General features: G+C 44.2%; 1 protein-coding gene across 5 annotated transcripts in view; it reads left to right on the top strand.

Moving 5' to 3' along the window:
- LOC118390688 (homeobox protein cut-like 1) overlaps positions 1-18,096 on the top strand; it is a 215,447-nt gene that overhangs the window by 166,035 nt on the left and 31,316 nt on the right. The window contains exons 15-20 of one of the 5 annotated variants that reach the window (XM_052529850.1): positions 2,167-2,247; positions 3,784-3,885; positions 4,343-4,432; positions 4,759-5,282; positions 10,512-10,889; positions 11,772-11,931. In XM_052529850.1, the coding sequence (XP_052385810.1) occupies positions 2,167-2,247; positions 3,784-3,885; positions 4,343-4,432; positions 4,759-5,282; positions 10,512-10,889; positions 11,772-11,931 (1,335 nt within the window). Of the gene's footprint in view, positions 1-2,166; positions 2,248-3,783; positions 3,886-4,342; positions 4,433-4,758; positions 5,283-10,508; positions 10,890-11,771; positions 11,932-18,096 lie in introns of all 5 variants that reach the window. The other 4 variants (XM_052529849.1, XM_052529852.1, XM_052529851.1 and 1 more) reach the window with 4 other exon arrangements.

The raw sequence follows: 18,096 nt of genomic DNA, 5'->3' as shown, positions 1-18,096 counted from the left end.
GTGAGTGCTACGGGGCGATAGTCATTTAGCTCAGTTACCTTAGCTTTCTTGGGAACAGGAACAATGGTAGCCCTCTTGAAGCATGTGGGAACAGCAGACTGGGAAAAGGATTGATTGAATATGTCCGTAAACACACCAGCCAGCTGGTGTGCGCATGCTCTGAGGACGTGGTTGGGGATACCGTCTGAGCCGGCAGCCTTGCGAGGGTTAACACGTTTAAATGTTTTACTCACGTTGGCTGCAGTGAAGGAGAGCCCGCAGGTTTTGGTAGCGGACCGTGTCAGTGGCATTGTATTGTCCTCAAAGCGAACAAAGAAGTTGTTTAGTTTGTCAGGGAGCAAAACATTGTGGTCTGCGACGGTGCTGGTTTTCCTTCTTTAGTCCGTGATTGACTGTAGACCCTGCCACATACCTCTCGTGTCTGAGCCGTTGAATTGCGACTCTACTTTGTCTCTATACTGACGCTGAGCTTGTTTGATTGTCTTGCGGTGGGAATATCTGCACTGTTTGTATTCGGCCATGTTTCCGGTTGCCTTGCCCTGATTTAAAGCAGTGGTTCACGCTTTCAGTTTTGCCCGAATGCTGCCATCAATCCACGGTTTCTGGTTGGGGAATGTTTTAATAGACGCTGTGGGAACAACATCACTGATGCACTTGCTAATAAACTCGCTCACCGAATCAGCGTATTCATCAATGTTATTGTCTGACGCTATGCAGAATATATCCCAGTCCACGTGATCAATGCACTCTTGAAGCGTGGAATCCGATTGGTCGGACCAGCGTTGAACAGCCCTGAGCACGAGGGTTTCCTGTTCTAGTTTCTGTCTATAGACTGGGAGCAACAAAATGGAGCCATGGTCCGATTTTCTGAAAGGAGGATGGGGGATGGCTTTATATGCGTCACGGAAGTTAGAATAACAAGTTAAGATATATAACTTTCAAAATAAAGAAATACAGGTGCATCAAAGCTGGGACCCAGAGACTGAAAAACAGCTTCTATCTCAAGACCATCTTAAATAGCCATCACTAGCACATTAGAAGCTTCTGCTCTATATACATAGACTTGAAATCACTGGCCAATGGAACACTTGTCACTTTAATAATGTTTACATATTTTGCTTTACTCATCTCATATGTATATACTGTATTCTATCCTATTCTACTGTGTCTTAGTCTATGCCGCTCTGACATTGCTCGTCCAAATATTTATATATTCTTCATTCCATTCCTTTACTTTAGACTGTGTGTATTGTTAGATATTACTGCGCTGTTGGAGCTAGAAACTCAATCATTTTGCGACACCCGCAATAACATCTGTTTAACACGTATGTGACAAATGCGGTTTGATTTGAAATAAAGCCGGTATGATGCATTTTGCTGTTCCCCGCTCCCTCACAGCGCTGCATGCGCTCTGTTCATGACTCTGCATGTGAGTAACCATAGCAACTGCTTCTTTGGGACTTCTCTGCTCAATGATGAGGCATGAGAGAGCGGTTGGCTACCTACTTTTCGTCACTCTAAACTACGACAACTCAAGGAACATTATTATTTTCGGTGAAATAATCTCTTCTGTCGAATCAGACAATGCTCTGGTCTTATATTTGACGAGGTTGAAGCACTTCTGACGCCATGATCTTAGTAAGATATGACAGTACTGCGCAGCACAAGCAAATGGCTTAGCTTCAAAATGTTAGTAATCAATTTGGTGATGTCCAGCCCGTACCCTAGTTATTGATGAAAAAACAGGCCCTAGCCGGCTCTAACCCAATGTATAATGTCGGGGCCTGTCGGGCTCGGGTCGGGTAGCAGAGCTGTCTTCTTTAGTAAATCACTTATGGGTTTCGTCCATGTTAAATAAGTTGAATTGATTTTGCCCAAATGATAGGGTTTTTGCTCAGATGTTGAGGTGGTCTAGTAACTGTAGATCTATAGCTCTATATAGCAAATGCCCTGACTACCACCACTATATCCATTTGTGTAGAATAAAACTGCTCCTAGACACTGATCTAGTGTCCGTTTTGAGTTTTCCCGCCTAATGTTTAAGGTTCCAATTTGGGGAGTGTAAGCTGATCCTAGACCTGTGCCTAGGTCAGTGTCTCCCCTCATCCATGTGGCAGTCCAGTGGTCTGACACTTATCTTATCTGTCGCCGCTTGTTTTCCAACAGAGAACCCAGGCCAGAACCTGAACAGAGTGTTTCAGGAGGTTCCGAAGCGAAGAACCGGCTCCGAAGGCTCCTCGAGGGCAGGTCTGTTCTTTGCCTTCCCTATCGTGGTTGGTTTAGTGTTTTGGTCGGCTTTTATGTTGTCCAATTTGTTGTGTCAGTTAGCCATTGTCAAAGTCACTCTACCACTTCTGGCCTGGAGTCTGGTTCAAAATACAGGGATGAGGCTGATACAGGGTCAGATATGTTTCTTCCTTGTCAAGGGTTGTTTTTTATCTGGTCCTAGATTGGTGGCTAAGGCCAACTTCTACCTCAGGTGAAAACCCAGGGGCAGGATAAGGCAGGGAGGGGTTTATAAAGGCACCCTTTCAACCCATAGGGTGGGTCGTAAAACGTAGTCTAAACATCCAGTCCCAACCAGCCCACGCAATCTCTCTCCCAGTCTGAAATCAGGGCGAAACCTCATACATATAATTTAGCCTTTAAAAAGCTCCTTTATATGCTGTACTATGTACTTTCCCCAAAACCATGCAGTTTTTTCATGCCTTCTGAAAATGGCCAAAGCTGTGGTGCTTACATGCTGTTTGGCACTTCGGTAGGCCACAAACACAAACATTTTCAAACCTTTTTATTTTTACAGGCGGTGGTGGCCTCAACAAAACTGTGAAACAGAGTTTACATCACGTCCCCATGACCCGGCAGCTGTGCCCAAACACCACCATGACTGTGCGTGTGTGTGTCTGTGTATGAGTGAGAGTGCTGGGTCTTACTGGTGTCACTGGTAGGCTACCATGTCTCCACTCCGGGGGGAGCACTTAGTCACCTGCCCTTGCCCGGGTCAGACCCCTTTTTTGTTATGAATTACTTGCAGTTCACCCCCCATGTAGCCAGCTGCTCCCCGCCTCACTCACACACATGAGCGAGCACGACCTTGCCCAATTACGCCGACCACTCACTCAGGACAAATGAGAGAGAGAGAGAGGAGAGGAAGCCGAAAGTTGGGAGCCACGTTAGTCTGGCCCCTCCATGTTTAACTCCAAACAGCAATTAGCCTTCCCTTCTGAAGCCTGTCCAAAACACCAGGTCTTATGTTTCTTATGGAGCTTGTCCAAAGTCTGGTTCCCATTGTTGCGGAGAGAGAGTAGCTGGCTGGCTGCTGGAAGTGCTCTGTTCTGTTCAGCCCTCATGAGGAACATGTGTAGCCTTGGCCACTTGTGTTAACAGGATTGAGCTGTGTTGTAAAGGGAGACCCATGGGGAGTACTGCAGTCCAGGGGGGCCGTGGCGGTTTGTCAGAACGCAATGAAGGAGAAGGCAAGGAACAACGTCTCCTTGGGTTCCTTTTAGACAGGAGACAGTGGGTAGACTCAAACTTCACCGTCTCACAGCTTGTCTGAATTTACTGTTTTACTGGATATTTATAGGAAAAGTAGCACTTTTCTCAAACTCAAAACATTCAGCTATATTTCGGGTATCTTATGACTGTGCACCTGTGACATAATGAAGTCAAATACTAGCAACATTTATTAACTACCCCAACTTTCTATCACCCCCATTGATTCCCCCCGTCCCTCCCTTTGGTACAGTCCATTGACCCCTGACCTTTGTTGCCCATTCCTAGGTAACATCACCACGCGGATCCGTACTCCGGAGAGTGGATCAGACGAGGCCATCAAGTCCATCCTGGAGCAGGCCAAGAGAGAGCTGCAGGTCCAGAAGGCTGGTGAGTGACTCCTCTCTTTGCTCTGTGTCTGATGGAAACTACTCTACACCAGGGTCTGCTATGAATTTCCAATTGATTCACTGTATTGACAGAGCTAAAATAAATTGACCTCAACCCTGCTGTTGAAGATTCTCGTCTGACCCCCAACCCTCATACCACACTGCATGCCCCTCATAAGTAAATTATAGGGATGGTGGGTATTGAAGGGATGAAGGAACTTCCTAGTGTGTTGACCTCATACAAAAGTGAAGTAAAGTGGAGGAACATACAGTAGGATGTGATGTGGTTGGATCAAGATTTCCCAATTGTATCTAATGGGTCCGACATTTATCCCTAAATTGCCAATGCCATAACTAATGTCAAACAGTGCTAGTGACTACCCCATACACCGCCATTAGAATGTCTAAGAGATGTCCCTCGTGCTAACCCCCTTTTGACGCCATGCCACCCACTACAGATGGGGTGGACAACAGACAGCGACGACAGACAGGTTACCCCCGAGGCATGGGCAACTATTTCGCAAAATATGCACAAAGTCTCAGACTCGGTGAGGAATGGATTTAACCTTAAACAATGTGTGGCCCCACACCGAGAATATACAAACCAAATACAGACTACAAGACTGTTGTGCCTTCTGTTTCTGTAAAGGATGTAGATAACATTTCCTTGACCATGTCTTAAATCTAAGAGATATGGTTCTACTATGTAGCATTTATTTTCCATTTTGTGTAGTCCTTCAGGTATCAAACAGAAAATCCAGAATTATCCTCCACTTATCCTAGCACTGTATATGTGGGCCATGAAGCATCATCTGAAGTTGAGTGTTGATGACATTTGTAGTGTTGTCTGATGACTGTGTATCCTCTCTGTCAGTCTCTCTCCCTGCAGTGGACTTGTCTCAGACCCCTCCCTCGTCCAGCATTGGTGGTGGTGGTGGTAGTATCGGCTCAGGTGGATCCTCCAGCTCAGACGAGACCATCCGCTCCATCCTAGAGCAGGCAAGGAGGGAGATGGAGGCCCAGCAGGCCGCCCTGGAGCCCATCCTCAAGCCGTCCTCCATGGGCCCCTCTGACCTGGCCCTGCTTTCTCCCAAACTCCTGGGCGCTTCCACTCTCCCGGCCTCCTACTCACCCCTGGCCCTCTCCCTCAAGAAGCCCTCCATCCCCCCATCCTCCTCGCCCTCCTCCCTCCTGGACTTCCACTCTGCCATGGTGAAGGAGGCAGGAGAGGTGGTGGTGGGAGAAGGCGGGGTAGGAGGAGGGTCTCTAATGGACGGAGGGACCAAGCAGGGGCGGGGCTCCTGGAGGGACCAATGGTGGAATAGTATGCACCCCGGAGGGCGGGGAGTCACGTCTAGCATGAACGACGACGCGCGGAGTCAGGAGGACAGTAAGGAGGTACAGTACCGTTAATACCTCACACACTCTGCCTTCATGACCTCTTACCTCTGAACCATGGTGGTCAGGCCACAGTTAGGGCTGTTACGGTCACCGCATTACCGCCACACCGGCAGTCATGACCACATGACCGTAATTAGGCTTCTCCAAAACTGCACTCTGATGTTGCTGATGGTCATTAGTAGCCTACCAAACTTGCTAACAGCCAGTCACTAATGGCCTCGTACTCAGCGCTCTATTGTCCCTCTAATCACTCTGACATCAATCCAAATGCAATCTAAAATATAATCAAACACTTAATGAGAGCCCTGGCATTCAGAGTTTGAGTGGAATAGGATCACCTGTTGCACAGTGAGAGCCAGCTCCTCATGAAATGAAATGTGTTCCTATAAGCCCATGTTGCACGAGATTTCTATGCAAACAGTGCATGCATTTCTTTGCGACTTTTTCAAATCATAGTTGCATGCACATGTAGCCTAGCCTATAGACCTGTATGTTTTGATAGGGTTTGTATCGCAACTAAAGTGGGAAAATAAATCTTAAGCGTAGGCCTAGGACCCCTGGAACAGGGTTGGAGAGCCCATAGCCTGTAGGCCTAGGACCCCTGGAACAGGGTTGGAGAGCCCATAGCCTGTAGGCCTAGGACCCCTGGAACAGGGATGGAGAGACCATAGCCCGTAGGCCTAGGACCCCTGGAACAGGGTTGGAGAGCCCATAGCCTGTAGGCCTAGGACCCCTGGAACAGGATTGGAGAGCCCACAGCCTGGAGGCCCTAGGACCCCTGGAACAGGGTTGGAGAGCCCACAGCCTGGAGGCCCTAGGACCCCTGGAACAGGGTTGGAGAGCCCACAGCCTGTAGGCCTAGGACCCCTGGAACAGGGTTGGAGAGCCCACAGCCTGTAGGCCTAGGACCCCTGGAACAGGGTTGGAGAGCCCACAGCCTGTAGGCCCTAGGACCCCTGGAACAGGGTTGGAGAGCCCATAGCCCACAGAGCCAAGTGAAACGCATGTTCTTATAAGACCAGTCATTGCACAATGGCTTGTGAAAACAGAGTTTTGACCTGCCACTATTGAAAAGATGATCCCATCTTTCTGGTGCAACTATATGTATTGCAATTTTTTTAAATTATTAAGGACATTAATCCACTTTACAACCGGTGTAGCTTACCTGGCATATTAAAAACATAACCGCAGTAAGTGCTTCCCCCGTTTGCTATTCGAGTGCAGGCTATGCATGACATATTTTTTTTGTGGGCCATTCTATAGTAAATCCTCAAATATTTCCACACATATATTAGTAGGCTATATGTAAAGACCACATTACATTGAGAATAGTCTGATGAGTGAGAGTATTATCAAGTGCTTGTCAAATTGCGAGTGAGAGACTGATGAAGTTTGTGCAGCCTGTGCAAGAAACATACATTTGTCGCAAAATGCAGCCTTAGAATGTATTAGAAATCAAAACATTTAGCCTAACAACAAAAGTTGCATAAATAACTCAATTAAGGATATAGGAGGACCTGTTTATAATATAATAATATATGATCACTTTGTTAACCACTCAACACAGAATAGCCGCATGTGCACACTCATCATATCCTTTCTATTTTATTCAGCCACTGTAGGTTCAATTATATTCTTCTTAGCATAAAATAATGCCACAGAGTTCTAAGCAAACATTGTCTGCAAAATGAACAAGTGTAGCCCACAGCCATATGGCATAGCCAGATCAGGGCCTAACATAAGGATGACTCAGAATATGCTATTCTGTTCTCCTGAAATAGGCTTAATTTTCTTCATATCATAATGTTTCTTTAGACTCGTCTAAAATAAATAATGGATTTATTGTGACGGTGTAGGCTATATTAAATTGATTTATTATACTTTTTTCAATGTAGACGTTCCAAAGGTCCGCATAGGCAAGATGGCGAACGGCCATCGCTCATCCATATATTTATATGTACATATTGTTATTCATTCCTTTGTTGTTGTGAAATGGTTAGATTACTTGATAGATATTACTGCATAGTCGGAACTAGAAGCATAAGCATTTCACTACACTCGCATTAACATCTGCTAACCATGTGTACGTGACCAATAAAATTAGATTTGATTTCAGTGGCTTGTAGGCTATGCGTGGAAGGCCGGAGATGCTAAATGTGTTTTTGTTCATTAACGGACCGGCAGTTATTTGCATGACAGTTACTGGCCACAGCCACAATGTGCAAAATGTTCCCTCTAATTCTGTGCAACTTCCAGCACGCATTTATTGTGAACACTGAGGCTGTACCCGCTTTAACTTAGTTTTAACAGTGGCCATGTAGGCTACTGTAGCTATTTGATCATAATGTACTGTAGGCCTACCATCAAAAACAATGGAGAATATTCATCCCATAATATTTTAACATGGAAATAGCTGTTCTATCATTCAGCCTACAGTTGCTGCCAATGTGTGGTGTTCAATGTAGGCCGACAGTCCATGATACTTTTGAAAATAAAAAACATGCAGGGCTTGACATTAACCAGTTTATCTACTTGTCATTCAGACAAGGTGACTGAAAATGTTGTTGTTTGATGCAAGAAACCACTTTATAAAACAAAATGCACTATTATTGCCATACCATTATTATAGAGAATCAGACCGCTTATGCTACCCTCTGTATATTGGCTACTTAGTTTATTCAAACCTATCTCAAAATACAACAACCTTTAAGACAAAACAAGCTCTTTACCTGACTCGCTTTTCAAAGATGTCTAGAAATGTATAAATCTTGTACTCTTGTAGGAAGCAATCACTCCCCTATTGCTGACTAAAAATGATCTATAACTGGGCTAATAATTCACTAACTAGCAAAGGATTTGAACAAAATGTGCACATGTGGCTACATGTAGCTCTTGCTTTGACCTCCTAACAAGTGCATCTACTCACAACCGCTCATGCTGTAAACACAGTCCAGTTCAAAGTAAATGGCTAAGGTCTATTTGCATATAGGCCTACTGCAGCTCTGATTGTTTATGCCGCACTGGTTTGTGTAGAGTACAGGCTGAGTAGTGCGTGTCAAAGCAATAGAATCCTATGCCGATGTGTTCTGCCTACAACAAAATCTCTTGCATAGTTAATTTTGTTTTGGCATGTTGCATTGAAAGTGGCTAATATTGCGTTGATTCTGTCACAATTTCCACAGTAAAGGGCAACGTTGATGGTTAATTCTAGAACAGTGGTCACCAACCGTTTCTGAGTCAAGATCAGATTGATTCAAAATGCAAGCCGAGATCTACCGCTCAGATTGTTTTTTACATGACTTGAAAAACGTAAGCCTATGCAACATTAACCAATTAAAAACAGTACTGTAGCAGTTATGTTTGTGCAGTAAGCTATAGGCCCAATATATTATCAATGCAAATTGGCTTTGCTTGAATTGGAAGGCCAATGCATTGTTCGGCCATTTTTTAAAAATTGTATTTTTAAAAATTGAGGTAGGCAAAATGATCACACCTGTAATAGATCCATTATTGTATTACTTGTGAAGCACAGCTGAGTGAGCATATATTTAAATAATTAGATTTTTATTTAATTTAATTGGACTGATGGTCAGTCTCAGCATAGGGAGAGGGCAGCAGACTGAGGGTCCGCCTCTCAACATCTCTCCGCTCTCCCTTTCCTCCACTGACACTGACCGTAAAGGGACACAAACTTCCAGATGATGGCGAAACTCGTGTCGCACCACATTATTTCTGCTTCATGCACAAATTCGTGTTGTTACTTCTATGAACAGAGAAAGTTAAATATTCCTCGATATTTAAAAAGACCTACCAGTAAGCTGCTAATAATAATAACAACACAAGCCTATAGATACACTTTGCTAGTCATTCATTACTGCTGCAGTGTTTGTTGTCGCACTGAGTGGAAATAGGAAAAACGCACATTTTATGGCTTATAAAAGTGTTGACAGTGCTGAGTAAGAATTTAAACATGAACTCAATCATAAAACAGCAGCTCTTTGCTGTATTCATTGACATTCTCTCTAGTAATGGTTTTGACATCTCATAGTATCAACTTTGCTGTAGCTTTCTTTTATGCCTGCTATGTTACTGCAGAGACGGTCATCTGAGCCATTCGATTGGCCAGCGGTAGGCCTATAGTGCACTTGATTTGCTCTCTGGGCCAGCCTGGAAAGCAGAGTTTGTACCCCTTCTCCTCCTTGTACCTTCAGACACACGAAATGGTTCAAAATGGCAACAGTTCCCCTACCCGGCGCACAGGGCAGCTGAACCGTGCGCACCTACCGCCAACAGCCCGAGACAAATTTAAATACATTTAAAAAATAGGAACACAATGCTTTATAATTTTTTACAAATAAATGTTTGATGATCGACTAGGAATGCCTTGGAGATTGACCTGTCGATCGCAATTGACCGGTTGGTGAACACTACTCTAGAAAGTTGAGTGAAGTTCAATCTCATGCTTCTCTCTCTGTGGGCTGATATTTCTGCACGTGCATGCAGCTTAGAGCGAACATTGGTCATATCACTATATCACACATTTCTAAACTCATGGCTAATACCCTCTGATGGAACATCTACAGTATATGCTGTTTGTCTGTTGTTAGCTACCTCTCAAACTGCTGAGATTTGTTACTCACTATTGTAGTTTTTGTTGGTGGCCATCACTCAAATCAGCTTCTGTACACAGCCCTTGTGCAACTGTAATCTGGATGTATTTGGAAGGTGATATTGGAAGAACGTGTTGTAATAGACCACACAAAACAGAGGGCCATTGTCTTTGCTCATCTGTAACATGCAGCTGCTCCACTCGGGACGAAATGCTCCGTGTGCATGTGTGTGAGGTTTGTGTCGACACCGCAAACCGGTTTAGCAACGCGTCGGAGACAATCTGCTAGGTGTCTCCATCAGATATGGCAAACTATCAACTTTCAAAGGCAGAACAATGCCTAACCCAGCAACTTATGGGAGCTAAGTTTCTTTGCTCCACATACCCACTCTGGATCCATCCAATGACAGGGGGTGTGTCCTAATCCTTTATAGGGGAAGAGGAACCACCTATGTATTCATAGCTGGCCGATAGCTTGACGTTAGCGTTAGTGGTTAGCGCCCTCCCTCCACAGTGACTGTGCCTTTTGCAATTAGCCGTTAGCCTTTAGTGGCAGGCCCCATCCCCACTCCCCCACCACCCCAACTGACTGTGCCTTTCTGTGTCTCCGCCAGAAGCCTCCCCGGCTAGCCGGCTCGTCCTCGGCGCTGGCCCACTTCTCCTCCTCTGTCTCCATCTCCTCCCCGGACTGCTGGAAGGACTGGCCCCGGGCCGAGTCCCCATACTCCCAGGCCGGCTCCGAGCCCGGCGGAGGCACCAACACCCAGGGGCCGAGCCGCGCTGACACCCCCCAGAGCAGCCCCTCTCCCCTGTCCTTGAGCCTGGGTTCCCTGTTGACCCCCGCAGCCAAACCAGTCAAGCCGGTGGTGGCGCCGCTCACACCTGAGCAGTACGAGGTCTACATGTACCAGGAGGTGGACACGGCCGAGCTCACCCAGCAGGTCAAGGACAAGCTGGCCAAGAATGGCATCTGCCAGCGCATCTTTGGAGAGAAGGTGTGCAAGACACCCTACGCACTACCATCCCATACCACCCTATGCCCTATCGTCCCATACCACCCTACGCCGTACCGTCCCATACCCGTGTCCTTATACTGCCTGATATACCCATCCTGCGCCAGTGTAGTGTCAACTCACATCCCCCCTGTAATACTGCTCCCCTTCCCTCTCTCCCTTCCAGTAATCTACGCTGAGTCACCCAACTGCCCTCCACCCTCGGTCAGCACAGTTCAAAACTGTGTGTACTATGCTAACTCAGCCCCTCTGTTGGACTGTGTTTCCTGAATGAATCCATTCATACACATGTAAAAAGATTTGTGTGAAGCGGTCACTATTATTATCACACAATATATGTGGTCCTCTAAGCTTCGGTACAGTACAGAGGGCCCCCGATCCTACACTGGCCAGCAGTTGTCACATCCATTTAGACACATCTAAGCCTTTCTCTTTTAGCAGTCAGCTAGTTGATGGCATCACACAGTGATGTAGCATTGGGCCACCAACCAGGATTCCACCAACAAAAACTGTTACACACCCTCTTTGGTACAAACTAAAGCAGACGGTGTAGTGATGTACTGTACAGATCTCAGGGGTTTGAAGGAAAAACTGCATGATCTCTGTGTATTTGCATGTGTGTTTGTACTTGTCTATGTCTTGTACTTGTCCATACTGTACAGTATGGACTATTGTTTTTGTTTGCTTACAGTAGCTAATATCAGGCTTCATGCTGGCATGCATTCTGTGCAGTGTAATTATACATTGGAATGTTATTTTACTGTGATTGAGCTCAAGTATATTTAATTATTTATTGGCTGATGTGTCTTTGTTCTGTGCGTGTGTGTGCATATCTGTTTGTCAATGCGTGTGTACGTGTTACAGGTGCTGGGCCTGTCTCAGGGTAGTGTTAGCGACATGCTGTCCAGGCCCAAGCCCTGGAGTAAGCTGACCCAGAAGGGCCGGGAGCCCTTTATCCGTATGCAGCTGTGGCTCAATGGAGAGCTGGGCCAGAACGTCCTGCCCTTACAGGGCCAGCCACAAGGTAAACACACACACCAGACGCACACACACTGATAGAAAGTACTGCACCTTCATTACCAGCCACAATGTACAAGTACACACACACAGAAACAAATACACTATTGCTGAGCGAATAACCAAAATGTTTTTTAAACAACTAATTGACCTAGTTGGTTCAATTATTTTAATTTCATTTCGTTTTTTTTTTTCTGTGACCTCAATGCGCAGTTTCTATTGAGATAAATCAGATCAAGCCCTAACTGTGTGATGTAGTAGAGATGTGTAGTTTAACAGGCCAATATTCTACATAGTTTAGCGTGTACCTACTTTTTCGGTCTGTGTGGGGCAGACAAGGAGAGAAGAGACAGAAGAATGCGTGATCGAGAGGGAAAGAGAGCAGTTACTTCGAGATGGCTCTACCTAAAAATACATGATCTAAGTGATTGATAGTTGGTATTCAGCAGTCATAAAAGTATGTCTTATTTACTTTGAAGAACTATTAAAATTGTGATTTTGTCAGACAGCAATGGCAGCAGCTCTTTAGAGATGAGATGATGACTTGGAATGAAATTATAAAGTCATCAAATAAAAGAAATGTAATATACACAAAGACTTAAATATTTTATTAAAGTAATGTGAATAAATGATAGTTGATGAGCAGTAACGGGAAGTCACTACCATCATGGGACTTTTATTAATTGTTTTCTTCTGTGTTACAGCATTCAACCCGCGCAGTGCATTAATGTTTTCATTTTTATATCAAAATCGAAAACCATGTTTATTTTTGAATGATCTACCCGAAAACGACCTCAAAAATCACTAAACGCTCAGCACTTACACACACACCCACAAACACAAACAGAACATGCTGCTTACAGGGCCAACCAGGTATCTAGTAATGGAGGACTGGATACTATAGCCTCACACACACAATATCGCTGATCAAATCCTTCTCAGAAAGGAATAGATGTTTTGACCACAAAGGAACATAGACTGAGCATTGTCGTTTTCATTGACAGTGAGCATATGCTTCCATGCACGTGTGTGTCTGCATTCATGCGCTCATACATACATCCACCTACAAGTGTGTGTGTGTCCATGTCCCAGTGTGTGATCTGATTGATGGCCACTGAGAACAGGTAGAGCCTCTGTCCTTGCCCAGGGATTAAATTGTCCCCGGCTACAGTCCTTGTATTGAAATTAAACATTTTCCAGGTTTTTATTCAGTTTCTCGAGAGTTGGGCCAGTGGTGTGTGTGAACCTGTCCGTCAGGTCTCTCCCACAGTCCTCCGTCTGCGTCCTGACCCCACCATCACACACACATACTGTACACACACACACAGCTTTATTTTCATGTAATTTCAGGACTTTTTGGGGAGTAAGAATGTTTGACCGTTAAAAATCCTATTTTCTCTAACCCTTACCCCTAATGTTAACCTTAACCCAAAACCCTAAACATAACCCTTAAGCTTAAAATAGCATTTGAACAAATTCAGGACATGAAAAAAGTCCTGACTTTTCAAAAAAGTTATTGTTTTCCTACCTTATCAGGACATTCGGGTGAATTCAAATCAAAATCTAATTTTGTCACATGCGCCTAATACTTACTTATAAGCCCTTAACCAACGAATTTTAAGAAAATATTTACTAAATAAACTACAGTAAAAAAAGTATTTTTTTTTAGGACATTGAGGTCCTGATACGGTAGGACAAGTACACACAAGCAGACACATATACTGTGAACACACATAGTATACCAGATCCTCTCTGAACACTCTGTTGCCTTTCTAACTCTTAATCTGTCCTTGCTCCCAGTCTCAATTGCTACGCGAACAACTGTCCCAGGAGCCATTATCTGATTTAGTCCACAATGGTTAAAGGTGCTACACATATTATTTTTTTCAATTTACATAATATATCTGCAGTAATAGTGGAATGATAGTGTTTCACAATGTAGCTTACCCGCCAGTTTTGTAGTTGGCTGTGGTAATCAAACTATTGCGGCATCTGTAGTCAAAATGGGAAAGCTTTGACTTTGTGGCTGTGTTATCTAGTGGAAATCAGAAGTTCTCGGTGTAGCACCTTTAAGGTTTGGACTGGGTCAGTAATAGCTGATCCCAAGGCTATTTTTCAGGAAAGATGCCTCTTACTCACTCTCTCAAACAAGCCTAAAACACAACATATTTTTAAAACGAAATAAATAATTTCAGGTAGATTCAATAAACCGTCTCATTTGATACAATATTGAAAGGACTAGTTTATTTATTTTTTATTTTACCTTTATTTAACTAGGCAAGTCAGTTAAGAACAACTTCTTATTTTCAATGACGGCCTAGGAACAGTGGGTTAACTGCCTTGTTCAGGGTCAGAACAACAGATTTATGCTTAGCACAAGTGCTTAGCAATACCATTGAAATCAAAGGCCCTTGGCCTCCACTCATTTCTCATTAGCCAAAGCGTGATAAGGTACACGCCAGGGTAAGGGGGTTTATGGTTAACACCTCCACGCCGTCCCGCAATCTACCCTATCTGAGCATGTGCAGACTGGTCGGAGCCGAAGCTACTGCAGGGATGCTAATTATGGATAGCTAATTAAAGACCAGGCGCTAGGGAGGTGATGACTGCAGAAAGACATCCAGGAAGACCCAAGGACATTGTTGTTGCCTGCCACTGTGTTGATGTTGTCGTGAATTAGGATACAGGCTAATCAAATTTGGGGCCTCATTAGTGCCTGGCCCGAGGAAGATCAATTAAAATGGCAGGGTTTTTTTTTTTATGCAAATACGTTTTGGTTCGACGTGGCCTTAGAACTGGGTTAGGAGACAATTAAGCAAATGTGTTGTAAGTGTTGGTTAAGATTAGAGGTCGACCGATTATGATTTTTCAACGCCGATACCGATTATTGGAGGACCAAAAAGGCCGATGCCGATTAATCGGACAATTTTGTTGTTTTATTTGTAATAATGACAATTACAACAATACTGAATGAACACTTATTTTAACTTAATATAATACATCAATAAAATCAATTTAGCCTGAAATAAATAATGAAACATGTTCAATTTGGTTTAAATAATGCAAAAACAAAGTGTTGGAGAAGAAAGTAAAAGTGCAATATGTGCCATGTAAGAAAGCTAACGTTTAAGTTCCTTGCTCAGAACATGAGAACATATGAAAGCTGGTGGTTCCTTTTAACATGAGTCTTTAATATTCCCAGGTAAGACGTTGTAGTTATTATAGGAATTATCGGACTATTTCTCTCTCTACGATTTGTATTTCATTTACCTTTGACTATTGGATGTTCTTAGGCACTTCCGTCCCTCTTCTCGCCCCTTCCTGGGCTCGAACCAGGAACACATCGACAACAGCCACCCTCGCATTACCCATGCAGAGCAAGGGGGAACAACCACTCCAAGTCTCTGAGCAGGTGACGTTTGAAACGCTATTAGCGATCACCCCCCTAACTAGCTAGCCATTTCACATTGGTTACACCAGCCTAATCTCGGGAGTTGATAGGCTTGAAGTCATAAACAGCGCAATGCTTGAAGTACAGGGAAGAGCTACTGGCATAACGCACAAAAGTGCTGTTTGAATGAATGCTTACCAGCTGGTGCCTACCATCGCTCAGTCAGACTGCTCTATCAAATCATAGACTTAATTATGACATAATAACACACAGAAATATGAGCCTTAGGTCATTAATATGGTCGCATCCGGAAACTATCATTTCGAAAACAAAACGTTTATTCTTTCAGTGAAATACGGAACCATTCCGTATTTTATCTAACAGATGGCATCCATAAGTCTAAATATTGCTGTTACATTGCACAACCTTCAATGTAATGTCATAATTACGTAAAATTCTGGCAAATCAGTTCGCAATGAGCCAGGCGGCCCAAACTGTTGTATATACCCTGACTGCGTGCAGTGAACGCAAGAGAAGTGACACAATTTCACCTGGTTAATAATTGCCTGCTAGCCTGGATTTCTTTTAGCTAAATATGCAGGTTTAAAAATATATACTTCTGTGATTTTAAGAAAGGCATGGATGTTTATGGTTAGGGACACGTTGGAGCAACGACAGTCCTTTTTCGCGAATGCGCACCGCATCGATTATGTGCAACGCAGGACACGCTAGATAAACTAGTAATATCATCAACCATGTGTAGTTAACTAGTGATTATGATTGATAGATTGATGGTTTTTTATAAGATAAGTTTAATGCTAGCTAGCAACTTACCTTGGCTTCTTACTGCTTTCGCGTAACAGGCAGGCTCCTCTTGAGGCAGGTGGTTAGAGCGTTGGACTAGTTAACCGTAAGGTTGCAAGATTGAATCCCTGAGCTGACAAGGTAAAAATTTGTCGTTCTGCCCCTGAACAAGGCAGTTAACCCACTGTTCCTAGGCCGCCATTGAATGTGTTCTTAACTGACTTGCCTAGTTAAATGAAGGTATAAAAAAAAAACATTCCGATTAATTGGTCGACCTCTAGTTAAGATGGGAAACTGATATTTTTGCTGATGAAACATTCCGGATTCAGTGTAGTGGGCAAGGTTCCCCTCATAAAGGATGTTGTATTTGAAGATTTCACTCATTTGTGTCAACCCCTTTCCTTCATTCGAAATGTCTGCATTTGAAAACCCTTCCCATTCAATATCCAAGCCTCTGTTGAACATTTTCTCGACTGTTGCTGTTTTGTGTGGCCGGTTACCTCAGGCAATCTTCCAGACAACTAGTAGAGACAGTGAGACTACTATCCCAGAATGCTGCAGTACCCATTGTGTCAGAGTGGATCTGGAGTCGTCATGGCAGCTTTCTGCTGAGCCACACAGTGACCCACTCCACATGATGGAGAGCAAAGGCAACACGGACATGTCACAAACTTAGCACGCCTTGTGTTTGTATTGTGTGTGTGTGTCTGGTCACGTTCTGTGGAAAAACACATCATAGTCACATTGACAATCGACGGCAAATGGTCTTTATGCTCGTCGGACTAAACCTGACTTAACTTGCACCCATCTTAAAAAAAGATGCAATACTCACCACCACCAATATACAGAAACCATACGTCACACTGATACATCTATAGATGCACAACATGGATGGATGTTACTCATAAATCTACTATGCACCACTAGCATGTACACACTTTATACATGCTGAATCTGGTAAAGGTTGATCTTTTATAGAGCTGGTCCACGGCAGTGCTCGCTAACCTGGTGCCAGCTCATTTGCTGTGATGATGAAGTGGCACCAGAGGATAGTCAGCCTCGCCTCTTAATGAGCATCTAATGTGAGGGAGCGCCATGCCCTGTTTACAGAGCTGTCACACCTTCTAGACGAGAGGAGGATCCTCGATAACACACAGGCCATAGGGGGCAGTGGGAGATAAGGCGGGGGGGTTGTGGCGCTCTCTCTCCCGGGGGCCTCCCGGAGCTGTTGTAATCAATTACAGTGTCAGAACACTGATATATGATAATTACTATGAGAAAGCCCCCCACTCCTCCTCCCAGACAGCCCCCTCCCTCTCGCAGACACACTCATACACATTCATACACTTGTGCACACACACACCTACACAGCCCCTCTGCTTTGCTGGGCCACATCACCCCCCACCTCTTACACATATACACACACACACACACTCCTTTGGATAATTAATATGCAAATAATCAGCCGATGGTATGCTAAATAGGAGCAGGGCCTGGTTGGAGAGCAGAGCCATGATGAATTACATTTACTGGCTGTCTTACATTAAGACAGCCATTTCTCCATCATTTTCACTGTAAATTAGCCACGGCAATGTATAGATTACAGACACGACTTTCGAACCGAAGAGGGAGATCGGGAACACTGGGTGAGTGAGAGAGTAAGAGGATCGAAAATGAATGGCTTTTAAAATGGTCCGTAGCTTAGAAAGAAATGTAAACGTCAGCTTGCCTGTCTGCTTAATCCAGGGCTGGCCAGAGAATTTAAAAGTACATGATGTTCTTGGGATGGGGTTTAATGGGACACTTGTTAGATATGGAGCAGGGCAGGCAGACAGACAGGGGTGGGGGGGGGCTTTCTTGAAACATGCACACACACATATACACTGATGTGATTCTGTCACACACACTCTCACCAACAGATACACACACATCATTCACATTCTTACTCACACTCGCACATGAACACGCATATTTTGT

The sequence above is a fragment of the Oncorhynchus keta genome, chromosome 11 (genome assembly GCF_023373465.1).
Source record: "Oncorhynchus keta strain PuntledgeMale-10-30-2019 chromosome 11, Oket_V2, whole genome shotgun sequence".
Lineage (NCBI taxonomy): Eukaryota > Metazoa > Chordata > Actinopteri > Salmoniformes > Salmonidae > Oncorhynchus > Oncorhynchus keta.
This window is presented reverse-complemented; position numbering and strand designations above follow the sequence as displayed.